Here is a 15,575-nt window from a genome sequence, read left to right on the forward strand (position 1 = left end):
GGAATCCCCTGGCATGGGGCCTGCCCACGGAGCTCCCCTCTGTGGTAGCTATGGAAACAGGCATAATAAGAACAAAACAGAGGCACGTTGCCTGGCAACAAAGGAGCCCAGGGTTCATCACACACATACTACATACATATCAGGGAACCCCCAGGGAGGGCGTGACACTTCTGGGGAAGCTAGGGTATCCCAGTGATGAGGAGTCCTAGAGCTTACCTAGCTTTTCCAGTGAGTCTGGAGGACTGGTGTGGGATGCTTCTGAAGGATGGTGTAGTGGCAGGGGAGGGCTCACGTCCTCTCAGATCCCTGGGGAGCCCTTATTTTGACAGGGAAGTCCGAAACAAAGGTTTTCTTTGCGATGTTGGAACCAACTGAGGGGACATATAACTAAAAAATAGTGTGTCTGTGTGGGGGGAAGTAAGGTAGGGGTGTAAAAGATCTGTAAGAAAAGATAATGTCCAGTTTCTCCAAAGCATAGGACTCGAGTACAAGGTAAGGTGGCATCAGAGGATAGTTCCTTCTGGACTGAGCGCCTTGAGGGCAGGGATTCCATCTTGCCAAGTACTCCATTACCTGCACAATCACCACCAGCACCACCACCCCCAGCGGCCTCTGACCCAGTGCTGGACAGTGAATGTTTGTGCAGCTGCATGAGAGACCTACACGTGGGGGAAGTGCTCCCTGGGGCTGAGAGCAAGGGGAAGCTGACTTCCCCTCGTGAGAATCATGGGGTACAGGATGCTGTTGTATAAAGAACAAGGGCTTTGGGGCCAGTTATACCTGTAGTTCATTCATTCATTCACTCATTTAACCAAGTGTTCTGGAGTGATTGCTTGGTGCCAGCCACTGCTCTAGGCATGGAGTATACAGCAGAGAACAAAGAATTCCTGCCCTCGTGGAGCTTAGATGCTGGTGGGAGCTTTGACTCCTGCTTCTGAGGGTTGTGTGATTTTAGCTAAATCACTGCCCCTCTCTGAGACCCTTTCCTTCCTTCATGTGAGGATTAAACGAGCTGACACGTCAAGTGCCTGCAGCAGTGTCAGGCACAGTCCCCACTGAGGTAGCTTTGGGGAGTGAAAGCTGGGGGCTACAGCAGTGGGCGGAAGGAACAGGGTTGGCAGAAGTTTCTAAAAGTGTGTGTCTCCAGTTGCACCATTGCCAACTGTTGAAAATATTCCCTTCGCCTGGGCTGAGGAGGCTGACCCTAAGAAACCCCAGCTTTGGTCTGGCAGGCACGATCATGGCTTTGTAGCGGGCAGGGTCTAGGTTACCCCTTATCTACCCTCCTAGCCTAGAATGGGGCAGGAGCCAGTCCCCAGGACCACCTCCCAGCAGGTATCCTGACCCTCCTACCCCTGAATGAAGTACCTGGACAGTAATCCCTGCTCTGTGGCTGCTCCCCAGACCATCCTCTCCCACCTTTTTCTCTGTTGACCAAGAGGGTGGCCAGAACAAACAATGGAGCAGATAAGTTGGCTCTGAGCCCAGGACACTAGCCTCTGCTCTTTCACTCCTGGGGGGCTGATGGCGCCCAAGCCAAGGTGAGGGGACAGTATCCACACCCGTTCCCCACTCTTCCTTTCCTGCTCCAGCCCCTCCCTCCAAACTCCCATGGCCATCTTTTCAGAGCTATCTTTCTGAAAAACCTACCTGTAAATCAGCTCCCATCTTAATATGCACTGGAAACCCTTGTACTTTCAAGGAACCAAATGACTCATTTCATAAAGTTAAAATCCTCTGGTAAACTGTTAACAGTGATTACTTTTGGGGAGAGGGACTGGGTGTGGGTGGGAGATGTCTACTTTTTTTTTTTTTTTTTTGCGGTACGCGGGCCTCTCACTGCTGTGGCCTCTCCCATTGTGGGGCACAGGCTCCGGACGCGCAGGCTCAGTGGCCATGGCTCACGGGCCCAGCCGCTCTGCGGCACGTGGGATCCTCCCGGACCGGGGCACGAACCCGTGTCCCCTGCATCGGCAGGCGGACTCTCAACCACTGCGCCACCAGGGAAGCCCCGTCTACTTTTTATTGTTCTACTTTTCTGTACTGACATTCTTCACCCTATGGAGGTATTGATTTTGTTTCAGAAACAGCAACAAGGATTATCCGACTTGTAGGATCACAGGACACTTTGTCTGTATTCTTGGTTCATATTTAAAAACCGAGTAAATGTTATTTAAAATGAGATAAAATTTAAAAAGCCATTGGTATAAGGAAATAATTAGCTCTTGGTCTCTATTTTTATTTTTTAAAGCATCCCAAAGTTGAAAAGTTTAGATTTTTTCTTTAAATAAAGTAGGTGCTGGGAAAGGGGTGCAGACCACAATGGAGGTGGAGGTGATTCTTCAGAAAGTCTGGGTTTCTGATTGTGTGCTTGTGATATGGGTGGTGGAACCGCCTCTGCTGTGGGTTTGAGTCACTGTGTGTGTGTGTGTGTGTGTGTGTGTGTGTGTGTGTGTGTGTGTGCGTGAGAGAGAGAGAGAGAGAGAGAGAGAGAGAGAGAATGAGAGAATGCTGGTGCCCAAGTCTGTGCTTTGACTATGTGTCTCTGCATGTCTATGCCTGTCTGAATGTCTACACATGTGTCTCCACCTTTCTGTGTCCATTATCTGAGTGTCTGCCTGTCTGTGGCTCCTTTGGCTGTCTCTTCCCTCCCCCATGCCTGTACCCTGTGCTGGTAACTGGACCTGGGACACAGCCCCCAGGGCTGGCAGCAGAGTTGGCTGCTGGGTATTTTTAGCCTGTAAACATGCTTGCCATTTCAGAGGACAGGGCCGCTGGTCTCAGCCCTAGCCCACTCATGATCATACAGCGAGGAGGGCGCTCCCTGCCGGGGCCAGGTCTTCTCAGGTCCCCAGCCTGGGGTCTCCCTTCTGCACGCAGCATTCCAGAAGGAAAGAAAACTGGCTTCGCGTGGGTAGTGGGTGGCCATCCAGGAAGGAGGATAAGAGAGCTCACGGGGGAGAAGCGAATGAGGGTGTAGCCAGAAGGCCCCTGCACCCCGTCATTAAGCGTTTAATAAAATCTCCGTGTAGTTAGAAGTGCCTGTGGGAAATGGCTTAAATTTGGAAACTCAGCGTCCGGCCAGTGGGGCGGTGGAGGGAGGGGGTCGGAGAAGAAATAGGTAGAAAGCGAAAAGCGGGGGAAAGGGAGGTAGACAGCGGGCTCTGCTCCTCCAAGGGGTGCAGGCCTGACTCCCGTGTCGCTGCAGAGGCCGGAGCAGCACGGTGGCACGGGGGTCACTGGTGACCCTGACTCCAGCAGGTGGGGCGAGCGTCTCCAGGTCGGTTCTGTGGGGGGAGGGGCTGAGGGGCCCCCAGAAAGAGGGAAGGCGAGAAATGCGCGCGGCTGCGTGGAGCCTGGGAACCGAGTGAGGAGCCTGGGGCCGAGGATTTGAAGGGTAGCTGCCCGTGTTGAGAGAAAACTCAAAGGTCCGCGTCAGGCTGGCGGTCGCGGCTGAATCACCCAAGCCCCCCAACCGCAGCCTGAACCCCTTGGTCCTTCCTGAAAAATGGGCTGATTCGCAGTTCCAGCTGTGAGGATGAACCTCAGGGAGCTTCGAGGAGTTTCTTGCCGAAGAAGCCACATAGTGCATCCTTTGGGGGTAGATCCAGGCCCGGGCCAGGCCGAGGGGCAGTGGATGGGGGGAGGGGAAGGCAGCACCTCGGACGTGCGGCGCCCCCGGGTCCCCGCGGCCCCTAGTGCCCTAGCAGCCCGTTCCCTGGTGCCTCCAGGGTTGGCCCCGCTCACCAGTCCCAGCCCCGCTACGGCCCCGCCCGGCCCCGCCCTCTCCCCACCGCTCAGGGCAGACCCGCCCGCCCGCCCCAGCCGGAGTTACAAGAGCCGCCTCCGCGCGCGGGGGCCGGGCCACTCGGAGCAGCTCCGCCGCGGGGACTGCACTGCCCGCCCTGCCGGACCCGCCCCGACCGGGGCTCGCCGCCCGCAGCAGCCGCAGCACCGCGACCTCGGGCCCCGCGCTGGCTATGGCTGTGCCCTGGGGCTGAGCGCGCAGGTAGGGGCGCCGGGCGCACCTCGGCGCAATCGGGGAACGGGACTCCGGGAACGCGCGAGGGGAGGTGGGTGGCAGGGCTTGGGCGAGGCACCTTGGGCGGGTGTCACTGGGAAGATTCAGTTCGGCGCAAGGTGGGCAGCCCTGGGCCGCACGGGGAGGCGACGCGTAGCGCCCTGGGAGCCGAGCTCTGCCTCCGGAGTTGGGGCGCTGGTAGGGGCGCAAGTTGGGCAAAGTTGGAAAATCGCTCCGAGGCGCGCTTTGCTCCAGTCTGTCTTTCTCTCGAGGGCTGACTGTGGTCCCTGCTGCACGGCCGGGCGTCCGTTCTTGGCCTGGTGGCCCCTGTCCCACCCCCTCCTTCTCCGTGGGGCGGTGGCTCAGCGCGCTACTCCGTTCCTATTCCATGTTTACTGGAGAAGTTTCCGAGATCGCGGCGCGGCCCCTCGGCCCCGCCCGGCGCCCCAGCGCCCCCGCGCCGCGCACTCCCTCCGCCGTCCCTCCCCGCGCCCCACACCTCCGCCCCTGACTTCGCGTCCCGGGTCCTCCCGGCCCCACCCAGTTCTGCACCACCAGCCTCTTCTTTTCTTGCTCCGGGCGGCCCCTCAGCCTCCCTCCAGCTGCCCCGCCCTAGTCTTGCCCCTGTGTGTTTCCAGCTCCAGAAAACTCCCTTCTTCCGCTGGGGCCGTTGAGCCTAGGAGTTTGCAGCTCGCCCGGCAGCGGGACGGGTGGGAGTGGGGGTGGGGGACATAATTGGGGAGATGCCTGCCCTGGGGTGGGCGGGGAGGGGGGCTGTGCCGCGGCATAGCCCTCGGGACCGCCCCTTCCCCTTCCGAGGCGGCGCTCTCTCCCCAACCCCACTCCCAAACCCGGCCGGGTGGGACGGCCCCCGCCCCAGCGCCTGGCTCGGCGCCAGCAGCCTGAGGAATGTGGTGGTTGGAGCCGGTGACTAATTCAAACCAGAACTCGGGGAGGAGTGGTGAGGGGCAAAGGGGAGGGGGGCGAAGGGTCTGGTTAGGGAGGCGGGGGCAGGAGCCCGGCTGGCGTGGGAGGAGGGCTCAGCTGCCCTCCCTGGCTGGAGCCCTCCTCTCCAGAGACGCGCTCCTGGAGAGGCGGCTGGGGGGCGAGGTCCTGCCGTGGAGTTGGAAAGGCACTGGGCTTAGGGTGTGTTCAGAGAACTGTGTTATGTAAGGCTTTCCCATGCAGGGAGAGGGTGTGCAGTGTGCGAGGGCCGGCCCTGCTGGCGGGCTCGGCGCCCCCTGCAGTGCCAGTGCCTTGGGAGGCGGGGGCGCAGCCCTTTGGCGTCTCTGGCCACGAGGGACACGTGGGGTCTGAGCAGGGCTGACTGTGCCCCATGCGTGGGAGGGGAGCCGAATGGGCAGACGGGGCATCTCACGGCACTAGCTGGGCCCCAGCACCACGTGGGGACAGCTCTGGCGCCTCTGCGAGTCGTGGCCACGGAGAATTGTGTGCCTTGTGTGTGTGCCTTTCACAGGGCGTGGCTGCCACCGAGGAGGAGGTGAGGCGCCCCCAGGGAGCCTGCCGCTGGGTGCCCTGCTCTGTGGAGTGGATTTGTGGAAAGGCGAAGTGGGATCCTCCCATGGCAGTGAGGTCCTTAGAGAATGACCTGGACTTTCGGGAGGAAAAGGGACCCAGATATTTACCTCTGGGTCCCCAGCACAGCGCTGGGCTGCCAATAATTGGTTTTGAAACAGTTTATTAGAATCCAGCCTCTGACTGCAGGGATCGCATGCCCTGTGCACAGCCTAGCACATGATAGGGATTGGGTTGATTTTGTGGGACACAGTGACACATTGGAGGGCTGCGGTAACAGGTGATGGTGAGGGATTTCGGGGAAAGGAGGAAGAGATTGAAGATGCCTTGGAAGGCATTTTAGGGCCTCCTCACCTGTAATGTGTCTAAATTCAGGGAGTAGATTCTGCTTTCATTCCCCCCCTCTTCCCCTGCCCCCCATGAGGGAAATCCGTGGGGCAGGGTACTCACTTCCTTTCCGAGGCTGAATGGGGCAGCTTCCTTCTCCTTGGCACCCAGGGATGTTGGGTTGGGCCAGCACTTGGTGGGTGTGTGTGTAGAGTGGGGAGTAGAAGGGAGCCCCAAGATGAGGGGGTACCTCCTTGCTCTGAGCTGGGAGCTGTGGGATGAGGTAGCGGGGAGAGGACCTGGGACCATGAGAGCTGGGCTAGCAGAAGTCAAAGGGTCTGGACTATTGGCAATGGGGATTGGAGGGTGTCTGAGCCCCTCTCCAAAGCCCTGTCTTTAAAGGTTACATGCAGGGACATTGTTCAGAGAACCAGGACACAGAGGTAGCCACAGAAGTCATGTGGGGCTTAGTGCTGCAGCTGTGGGCCCACAGCAGTGATTCAGGGGTCCTGGTTTGGGCAACTTCTTGCAGAGCTAACCCCACAGAGCTGAGAACTTGTACCAGCCAGACTTGGTTGAGGGCCATGCGACTACAGGTCCAGGGCTCAAAGTGGGACCCAATAGAGTGAACCATGGGAGACCTGTGGAAGGAGAAAGCCAGCATCAGTCAAGGGCAGGGTATGGGCTGGGGGTCCCCAGGGTCACCTTAGTCCCAGGAAGGCCGTGGGTGGAGGTGCCTGGGGACCGCTGGGCTGGATTCTTAGGCTCACTTGGAATTGGCTGGCTGGCCCTGGCAGAGCACGCCACCCAGAGCCTGAGGATCTTGTTTGAGGGGTTGGGGCAAAACTGCGGGAGTGGAGGAGTGTGTGGGGCTCTGGGGTGTGGCCATCACCTTCCTCAGAACCTGGGAACCGCTGGGGGACGGACAGAGAGGCAGACGGGGAGAGCTAGTCTGACTCCTGCTGGGAACTCTCCCATGCCGGCTCTGTCCTACCCCCCACACCTGGAAGCCCCAAGCTTCTCTCCCTGGAGCTGGGCTGATCAGGTACGTGTGCACACGAGGAAAGGAGGTGGCCCCTGGAGAGCAGTGAGAATGGGACGTTTCAGCTGGTGGGTGTCTGGGGCCTTCTGTTCTCCCTCTGACCCCCATGGGCTTTATCCAGGCTCCCAGGGAGCTGGCATTTCCCTGGGCTCCGACCATCCCACTGGGCTCCCAGGCCTTCCTGAGAACAAGCGGTTTCCTCCAGGCCTGGGGGAGCCCGAGGAGTTGTGAGGACCACGTTGGGGGGAGGGGGCACAGCGGGCTCAGCAGGAACGTGTTTTGATTGAACCCTTCTTCCTCCCTGCTGGCCTCAGTCCACATCCGGGGGCCCGCTGGGCTGTTGTCCTGGAGGTCTTGGGTCCGGGGTCCCTGTTTCACTGTGGCCTTGAGTCCCTGTGACCGCTAGTGTCACAGTAGAGAGATACGTGTTATTACCTATGAGAAGGTGTCTCTGGCTGTGCTCACTGGTCCTGAATGTGTCACCTCTGCTTGCCTCTGGGGTTTATAGGGCAGGGGACACCAGTGGGACTCTGTCCCAGTGGCGGAGGTTTCATGGGGGCTTCAGGGGCTGTAGGTAAGGACTCAAGTAAGTTTCTCCGTCCTGGACAGGTTCCAGGCCCTGGAATTTGTGTCCAGAGGCCCCAGGGAGGGTGAGCACAGACGTGGGAGTGAGGCTGCGCCGATCCAGGCTGAGCGAGGCGCCGCACAGGGCCGGTCTGGGAGGGGCATCCTGCCCCGTCCCCGGGGGCTGGAGCGGAGGTTCTAGGGAAGGGGAAGCGCCTGGTTTTGCGTCCTGGCCAGGCTGGGGGGGTGGCTCTTTGGCAGCTGAGCCGAGTGGCCTGGCCCCGAGCCCCTGCACTAGTGTGACCCGACTGCTGGGCGGAGAGATCCGCCTTGGTCTTGTCCGCGGGCAGCTCCCAAACTGTAATCTACCCCCGGGGCCAGACCCGGTGAGACAGCGAGCTCTTCTTCACCCCTTGCCCCAGTCAGGAGGACCGCCCCCCCATCCCCCATCCCCAAGCTGCTGTCTTAATCCCAGCCATCCAGGGTCAAGGCCCACTCTTCCCTGGCGAGGTGGCCAGGGGTGGGGACTGCCCGCTGGAGAATGGAAGCTGCCCCCAGCCCCTGCCACAAGGAGAGGGGAGTCCAGTTTGGTGAGGGGAGGAAGAAGGAATCTCTCTCCCTGTTGGAAGCTTGAACTTGGAGCGTTGGGGCTGCGGGAGTGGGAGGGGCCAGGGGACAGAGGTGGAGAAAGGCGGCTGGGCGGAGCCCTGAAAGCGGCTGGCTGGCTGGCTGGAGTGGGGGTGGGGGGCTGCCCTGGAAGTCGAGGGGCAGGAAACTCTAGCGTGATGGTGAGGGGCCAGGGGAAGGGGCTGACGCGGAGGAGAGGGCTGGAGTGATGAGGCTGGAAAAACTTCCTCCAAGTGGGAGGTGTGGGCGGGACCAGCAGCCCTGGTAGCCTGGGAGGAGCTAGGCAGGCGCACGCGCTAGAGGGAGGCACGGAATCTGGGCACCAGGTTAACGGGTATAGGCTCCCTCCATGATGCGCAGGGCCTGGGGCTGCCCAGACAGGTGTCTGTGGTGAGCTGGGGGAGGCAGGGGCTGTGGGCCTGCTCTGAGCTGTGAGGAGGGGGGACTGAGGAGTGTGTCTGCGCGCCCGGGTTGTGTGTGCTTCCTCGTGTGTCTTTCTTTGATTGTTTCTCCAGTGCCCACGTTGCCCGTGTCTTGCAACATGTTCGTCAAATTCTCCCTGATAATTCGACCTCCCCAACACACTATCCCATTCAAGTTGAAGGTGCCCGCTGAGGGTGTGCCATCCAGAATCAGCTGACCTCAGAGCTCTTGGTGCCAGCTTAGACTGAATATAACTACGCAGTGCTACTCCAGTTAGAATGGGGCAGGTTGTTTTCCAGACCAAGGTCTGGCGGCTGCATATGTGGAGGTCCGTTTGGAGGCTTCGGCGCTGGAAGAGAGGCGCCCCCGTATTCCTCCGTATTCCTCTGGACCTGGGATTTCCCAGTGAGTGGAAACGTTTGCCTTGCCCTGCTGGTGCCTGTCTCTAGAGTGGGCCTGGTGCCTGCCAAGCCCCAGAAGGGGATGATTCCCTTGGTCTTCACCGGCTGGGGTCCAGAGAGTCTACAGGTGAGCTGGGTTCTGGGTGGCTCAGGATCTCTGACTCCTGGGGACACAGCGTTGATGAGCCTCAGAACCAAAAAGGCCCTCAGATCCTGGGCTCCGGGATGCCTGGGATTCTGCCCATTCTGGGTTAGCTGTCCCCAAGCTGGGCCAGGACAAGGCTGGTGTGTGGGCAAGGAAGCTGATGGCCACTCACCCTTCCTCTTGTGCTGGTGGAGCTTGATGGGCATCACTGCTTCCTGGGGTCCCTACCCGTGCCCCTACCCAAACCTCAGCCCCTCTCTTTCCGTGTGTTTCTGTCCCTCCGAGACATCCTTCTCCCGCCATGCCTGCCTCCCTCTGGATGAGCATGGAGGCCTCTCCGCCTTCCTGTGGACGTCTCTCCAGCTCACTCTGCCCCCCTCCAGTATAGGTCTCTCGGTTTCTCCCTCCCGTGTATCTCCCTTGTGCATCTTTCTCTGTGGTTTCTCATCCTCTGTGTGTGTTTATTTGTGCCTTAGTCGCTGTCCGTGGGTAAAGAGGCCTTGGCGTCAGAGAACCCCGGGCTTGTATTTCAACTGTCTCATACTCGGGCCAGTCATTTTACCTTGGGGCCTATTTCTGCACTCTAAAATAAGGATATTAATTCTTAATCACATAGGGTTGTTTGGGGAAGGAAGGGGACCCCTTGGTGCCCCAGGCATAAAACAAGCACAGTCCTGGGGCACCATAGGAGCTCTGCAAAATTCTCTTTCTCTCCCCCTGGGGCAGGGGATGGGGGTGGCAGTGGCGGTTTCTTTTAATGTGGAGCTTTCTCTTCCTTTTTTACCGCCCCGGAGTGTTCATGAGCCTAGACGGCCTCTCGGGCGTGTCTCTCTTTTCTCCGAATATCTCAGCCCCTTGGTCCTGGTTATAAGTGTTCACAGCTTTCCCGCTGGTGGAAGTCTCTGGCTCTGGCTGTGAGTCATCTCATTGTTCTGAGCTTGGGGACTGCTTCTCCCTGGCCTGTGTGTATGGTGGGTCGGTTTGCTCGTGTGCTGGGTGGAAGTTTCATTGCTGTCAGTGTCCTCCCCACCGTGGGTGGGTGTGCTTCCTTCTGCCTTGGAGTGCCACCTCCTACGTCCCGCCTGTGCTGGGCTTATGCACAAACTTCTGTCCCTCTGCTATGTATCTTGACTTCAGGGTTGGTGCGTGGAGGCCTTGAGGCCCGTGGGCCTGACTCTCGGGTGTGTGTATGTATCAGTTCCTGTCATCTTGACACTGACGCTGGCTGCGAGGTTGTCTTTGGCTGCTGCAGCAGTTAGGCTGGGTCCCCTCCCTCGCTGTTTTCATACTGGCTCTTGGGCAGAAGGGGCTCTGTTTCCTGGGAGCAGTGGGAGAACATGTTCCTCTGGAGGTAGCACCTGGCGGAGACCATCTTCCTGGGGCAAAGAGTCTGTTTCCTGGGCCTTCTCCGGGATCTGCCTGGGTGTTGCCCCCAGTCTGCAGAGGTGGCATGAGCAGAGCCCTGCTGCTCTGCACATCCTCTTTGTGGTTTTGAATTGTCAGGGCAGCTTCGCTCTTCTCTAGCTGCTTCTGGCCTGAATTACACTGTCCCTGCAGCCTCAGATGCGTGTCCTCTCTACCTTGAAGCTGGAGTGGCCTCACCATATCACTCCTTTTTTGCCCTCCAGGCAGCCCTGTGTCTTCGCGGGTCTCCACTCCAGCCCATCCCATCACGAAGGTTACTGTGAGCCAGTGTCGGGTGGACTGCAGACAGGGAGCTAGCAGTCCTGGGTTCTAGGGCCCCAACACTCCCGCATTCTCAGGGCTCTGGACCTCTCTCTCCCCATCTATAAATAGCAGGCGGTGCTGTCCCACAGGACTTTGCAGCGGTAGAAATGTTCTGTATTTGTGCTTCTAATATGGTAGCCCTGCGTGGCTGTTGAGCTCTTGAAGTGCGGCTCCTGTAACCAATGGACTAAATGTTTAAGTTAAATTAACTTACGTTTAAATAGCCACATGTGGCCTCAGTTTTCTTCCACTCCGAGGGCTTATGCCACTTGACTGAATGTGCAGAATTCCCCAAAGCTTCAGAGACCCTGCTTTGGGTAGCAGCAAGGTGGAGCCCCCAGCCCCCCGGGTAGCTGGCTTCACCTGACTTGTGTGGGAGGAGAAGGAAGGCCCATCTGGGCTCAGTACAGGCCCCAGGGGTGGGTGAGATGGAGGGCTGGGACCCAAGTGCAGAAAATAGGCCCTTGCCACCGTGGCCTCGAATCCCCTATCAGCACCCCCGTGTCCGGCCAGGTCAGATGAAAGAGGAGGGGAGTCTTTCCTGGCTGTGCCAGGAGGTGAGGCCTGAGCCAGAGCAGGCGTGGTGGTTGGCAGCCCTGCCTGGCCAGGAAGCCAGCGGGTGCTCTGCCAGGGCCAACCTGTAGCCTTGGGTCCAGCGCCTCCTCTTCTCATGGGCTGTGGCCCTTTCTCTGCTCACGATGGCCTCCTCACTAGCCCCAGGGGTTGAGGCATGTGGCACATCCCTCCTGAGCCTCCCAGCTGTGCTTCCCTGGACTCCGGGGCTGGGGCTCTGTGCCGAGCAGCTGGCAGCGAAGCTCACTGCCTCTCACCGGGCCCCAGCCCCTCTGGCACCCGGGGGTCTGGCCCGTGAAGCACTTGGTCGATCGGGTTTTAGGCGTGACCCTTGGTGTGTCTGGAGCTACTGCAGCCGCAGTGACTCATTGGGGAAGGAGGGAAGGTGGGGCTGAGATGTGGGCGAGGGTGAGCTGGCTGGCTTGCTGCCCCATCGCCGCTTGCTGGCTCAGCACCAGGATGCTGGGCTGAAAAAAAGGGGCCCCGCTCAAGGAGGAAGAGGGGCGTGCCAGTGCAGTCGGTGGCTTCGGAGATCTGAGAAGCCCTCGGGTGGAAGCCCTTTCCTTCCCTGCCCTGCCTGGCTCCTTGTCTGCAGGGCTGGCTTCTCAGTGCTGGACGCCGGGGGAAGACACCATTTAAGCTCCAGCTTGCTGTTTCACTATGGGTAGGGTCAGCGGGACTTCCGGTAGGAAGGGAGGAGGTGATTTCCTCAGCTCACACCTGTGCCAACTGGCTGCCCCCTGGCCTCCTAGCTGGCACCTGTGCTGACATAAATACCGCGCGAGCGAGTGCAGGTGGTTGGCGAACAAGGTGTCTGCGGCTGTCTTCACCAGTGTGGTGATCTGCCTGACACTGGAAGTCCTAAGTGCCTATGAATTTCCACGAATCCCGTCCTCAGAGGCAAACTCAGCACCTTCAAGACTCCATTTAGATTTCATTCCCCCAGAAGGCTCCCAAGCCTTCCGGAACATTCAGAGGCTAAATTGGTCACGCCCAGAGCACCTTGCTCATAACTTATATCCGGGACAGGAGCTAAGTCTTTTAACTCTCCATATCTGGCACGTGGAGTGCATTCAATAAATGTTTGGAGTGAAGTTAGGTAATAGCCTGATGCAGTGTATAGTTCAGTGCTGGGCCGAGCTGTCTCCGTCCCTTGCTAGTTTTCTCGGCAGTGTCCTGTACAATGTTGGACATACAGGAGACGATCAGTATGCATGTATTTATTGATTGGTTGGCTAATTTCTGGGTGTCAGCAGATTCAGGGCGGAGCTTTGGGCGAGGTTCTCCACGATTTATAGCACCCCCCGCATGGTTTCACAGGCGTACTTCTGGGTGTCTGGAGGCTGGAGGCCTGCCTGGTGTCTTCCCCTGCGCCTCTGCAGCCGACAGTTCATCCCGTGGCTGGAGGGTGTCTTTGCTCCCTCAGTGCCCGCACCTATGGGGGCCTGGTTTCAGGGCCCAGCAGGTGCAGCCAGATGGGCCCTGACTCACCACGTCCTTGAGGCAGCACAGCTGGACCGCAGCCTCTTGGGCTTGGGCCGGTGCTGGGGGGCCTGGGGCTTCCATTGTTTGGCCTCTGCCTGTGGCAGGGCTCCTGGAGCTCCCAGCTGGCGAGCGTCCCCCTGGTTCTGAGGCCGGGGTTAGGGTGACCCGGAGTCACTCACCGTCGGCCACTGGGGGACGGAGGGCACCACCAGCCCTGCTTGCAGGTTGCCAGTGGCCCCCCAGTACCGGAGAGTCCGAGGAGGGGTCTCGCACAGGTTAGAGCTGCAGGCCTGATGTGGCATCGGAGGAAGAGTTACAGGCTCAGAGCCCGATCATAGCTGCTGTCTCACGGTGCACCCCCGGCCGGCTGGCCTCTCCGAATCTCGGTTTCCCCACCTGCACTATGGGGGCAGTAACATCTCCTGCCTGAAGCTGTTACAAAGGACCTAATGAGAATGGGGATGTTGGGAGGCTCCGGTGGGCCAGAGCTTTTCTCACATGCTTTCTCTCGCCCCTTCAGTCCTCATGGGAATTCTTTATCATCTCCATTTTTGCAGATGAGGAAATGGAGGTTCAGAGAAGTTAAGTGACTTGGCCCGGGTCGCGCAGGCGGGAAGATGCAGGGCCAGGATTGGAATCTGAGTCTGGCCTCTTCCAAACCCCCTTCCTGTGATCCCAGGCTGGAGAGTCTTGTGTGAATGGAGCTGTTGACAGTAGCAGGGTTGGGGATTTGGTTTGGCCCGGCGGGCAAAACATCCAGCCCTCTCTTGCACAGCAGCTGGTCGGGGTTTCGACAAGCCGAGTGCTGAGTGTGAGCCTGATTGTGACCTTCTCCCTAGGCTGTGTGACCGAGATTCCCAAGAGAGAGACACTCCGAGGAGAGGAGAGGAAGGAGGGGCGGGCTCCTGGCAAGGCATCCGCTCCTGAGCCAAGTCCTGCGAAGGTCAGTAGGAGGGAGGGTGACAGGGGCGGTGGAGGTGAGAGGATGGGGAGGGTAGAGACCCAGGAGGCACGTGCTATCGGGAGGCAGGGCCGGGGTGGGGTACAGGACGAGGGGCTGGTTGCCTCCGCTGCGGCTGTGTCCACTGTCCACCTTGGGAGCCCGCCCACAGTGGAAGCAGGCACCTCGGAGACAGTGCCCCACGCCCAGGGGGATCCCTGGCTTCCCCATCCCCTCATGCCCCCACTGCCCCGTTTCCTTACCTCATCCAGATGGAGAAGGAGGAAGAGACGACCCGGGAGCTGCTGCTGCCCAACTGGCAGGGCAGCGGCTCCCACGGGCTGACCATCACCCAGAGGGACGACGGCGTCTTTGTGCAGGAGGTGATGCAGAACTCCCCTGCGGCCCGCACTGGGGTGGTCAAGGAGGGTGAGTCACCTCGGGGTGCGGTCTGCTGCTGGGGCGGGGAGGGGGAGGGTGCGGGAGGGAAAGGCAGGGGCAGCACAAGCGGGTGGGTGGTTGCGGAGGGCTGGGTGCCAGTGGCATCAGGATGGCCGGTACGTAAGCCCTGCCCTCCCCTGCCCGCTCTCTATCCCTCGTTCCCTCACAGTCCTCGCGGCAGGTGGTTCTGAGGGCTGGTGGACGCGCCGTCCTCTGTTCCAACTCCACCACCCATGAGCTCTGCCACTTTGGGCGAATTAGTTGGCCTCTCTGCCTCAGTTTCCTCATCTGTACAATGGGTGTTACCACACCTGCACGTCAGTCTGAGGGCCCGGCACAGAGTGGTTGTGTGTTGTTTCCCCGAGACCCTGGGTGGTCTTACCCGCTTCCTGCTCCTCCCTGCTCAGGGGACCAGATTGTGGGTGCCACCATCTACTTTGACAACCTGCAGTCGGGAGAGGTGACCCAGCTGCTGAACACCATGGGGCACCACACCGTGGGCCTGAAGCTGCATCGCAAGGGGGACCATTCCCCTGAGCCTGGCCAGACCTGGACCCACGAAGTCTTCAGCTCCCACAGCTCTGAAGTGGTTCTGGTGAGTGCCTGGCTGGCCGGCCGTGCCCTTAGCTCCCCCGACCACGCCGACGGGCCGGTCCCCCTTCCTGAGCCTCTGTCCGCCCGCTGGACCTTGCTCGCTTGTCCTTCCTGGCTTCTCTCCTGCTCTCACCCTCTGCTCTCTGTAGAGCCAGCCTGTTTCTCCTTTTCACGTGTGGCTGCCGCTAAAAGTCTTCCATCAGTCTCTTCCGAGGGTCCCCGCCTGGGGAACCCACTCATTGGTCTGGTCCTTGGTGCCAGGAGGAAGTTGGCTGCTTTGCAAGCATCTTTGAAATGATTTCACAGGTGCCCAGTTCTGCCTCACAGACATCATTTTTCTACTTCCAGAGGCCTGGACTCATCTGTGAGTCAGAGGCTGGGCAGCAGAGTGCCTGAGGGACAGTTCTCTGCTGCTTCTGATGGCTTGTTTATTTAACACATAATGAGTCCTCAAAGTGGAAGTGTTAACCCCGGCACAACCAGGCTCAACAAATGCTTTCCGAAGGGTCCCTGGGAGGATTCCCCTCCAGATTAAACAAACAAGCTAGGCAGTTGAGAGGTGAGAGGTGAGAGGTGAGAGCTGAAGGTCCAGTCAACACGGAGCTAGTCACCAGGAGGTGTCCATGAGACCTGCTGGGCCGATTTGAATCTAGAACTGATTGTAAATCCTTCTCCCAGACTCCACTGTCCAGGAGTCTACCTGTCCCCACTCCCCATGGCTTTTGCTT

At 59.3% G+C, this 15,575-nt stretch overlaps 1 protein-coding gene across 4 annotated transcripts in view; it reads left to right on the forward strand.

Moving 5' to 3' along the window:
* Positions 1–15,575, forward strand: part of AHNAK (AHNAK nucleoprotein) — a 96,718-nt gene that overhangs the window by 5,115 nt on the left and 76,028 nt on the right. For 3 of the 4 annotated variants that reach the window (XM_079708962.1, XM_079708963.1, XM_079708960.1), the window contains exons 3-5: positions 13,712–13,815; positions 14,085–14,241; positions 14,661–14,848. In XM_079708962.1, coding sequence (XP_079565088.1) covers positions 14,085–14,241; positions 14,661–14,848 — 345 coding nt within the window. In that variant the 5' untranslated portion in view covers positions 13,712–13,815. Of the gene's footprint in view, positions 1–3,995; positions 4,010–13,711; positions 13,816–14,084; positions 14,242–14,660; positions 14,849–15,575 lie in introns of those variants that run through there. The other variant, XM_079708961.1, reaches the window with a different exon arrangement.

The sequence above is a fragment of the Hyperoodon ampullatus genome, assembly GCF_949752795.1.
Source record: "Hyperoodon ampullatus genome assembly, chromosome: 7".
Classification (NCBI taxonomy): Eukaryota; Metazoa; Chordata; class Mammalia; order Artiodactyla; family Ziphiidae; genus Hyperoodon; species Hyperoodon ampullatus.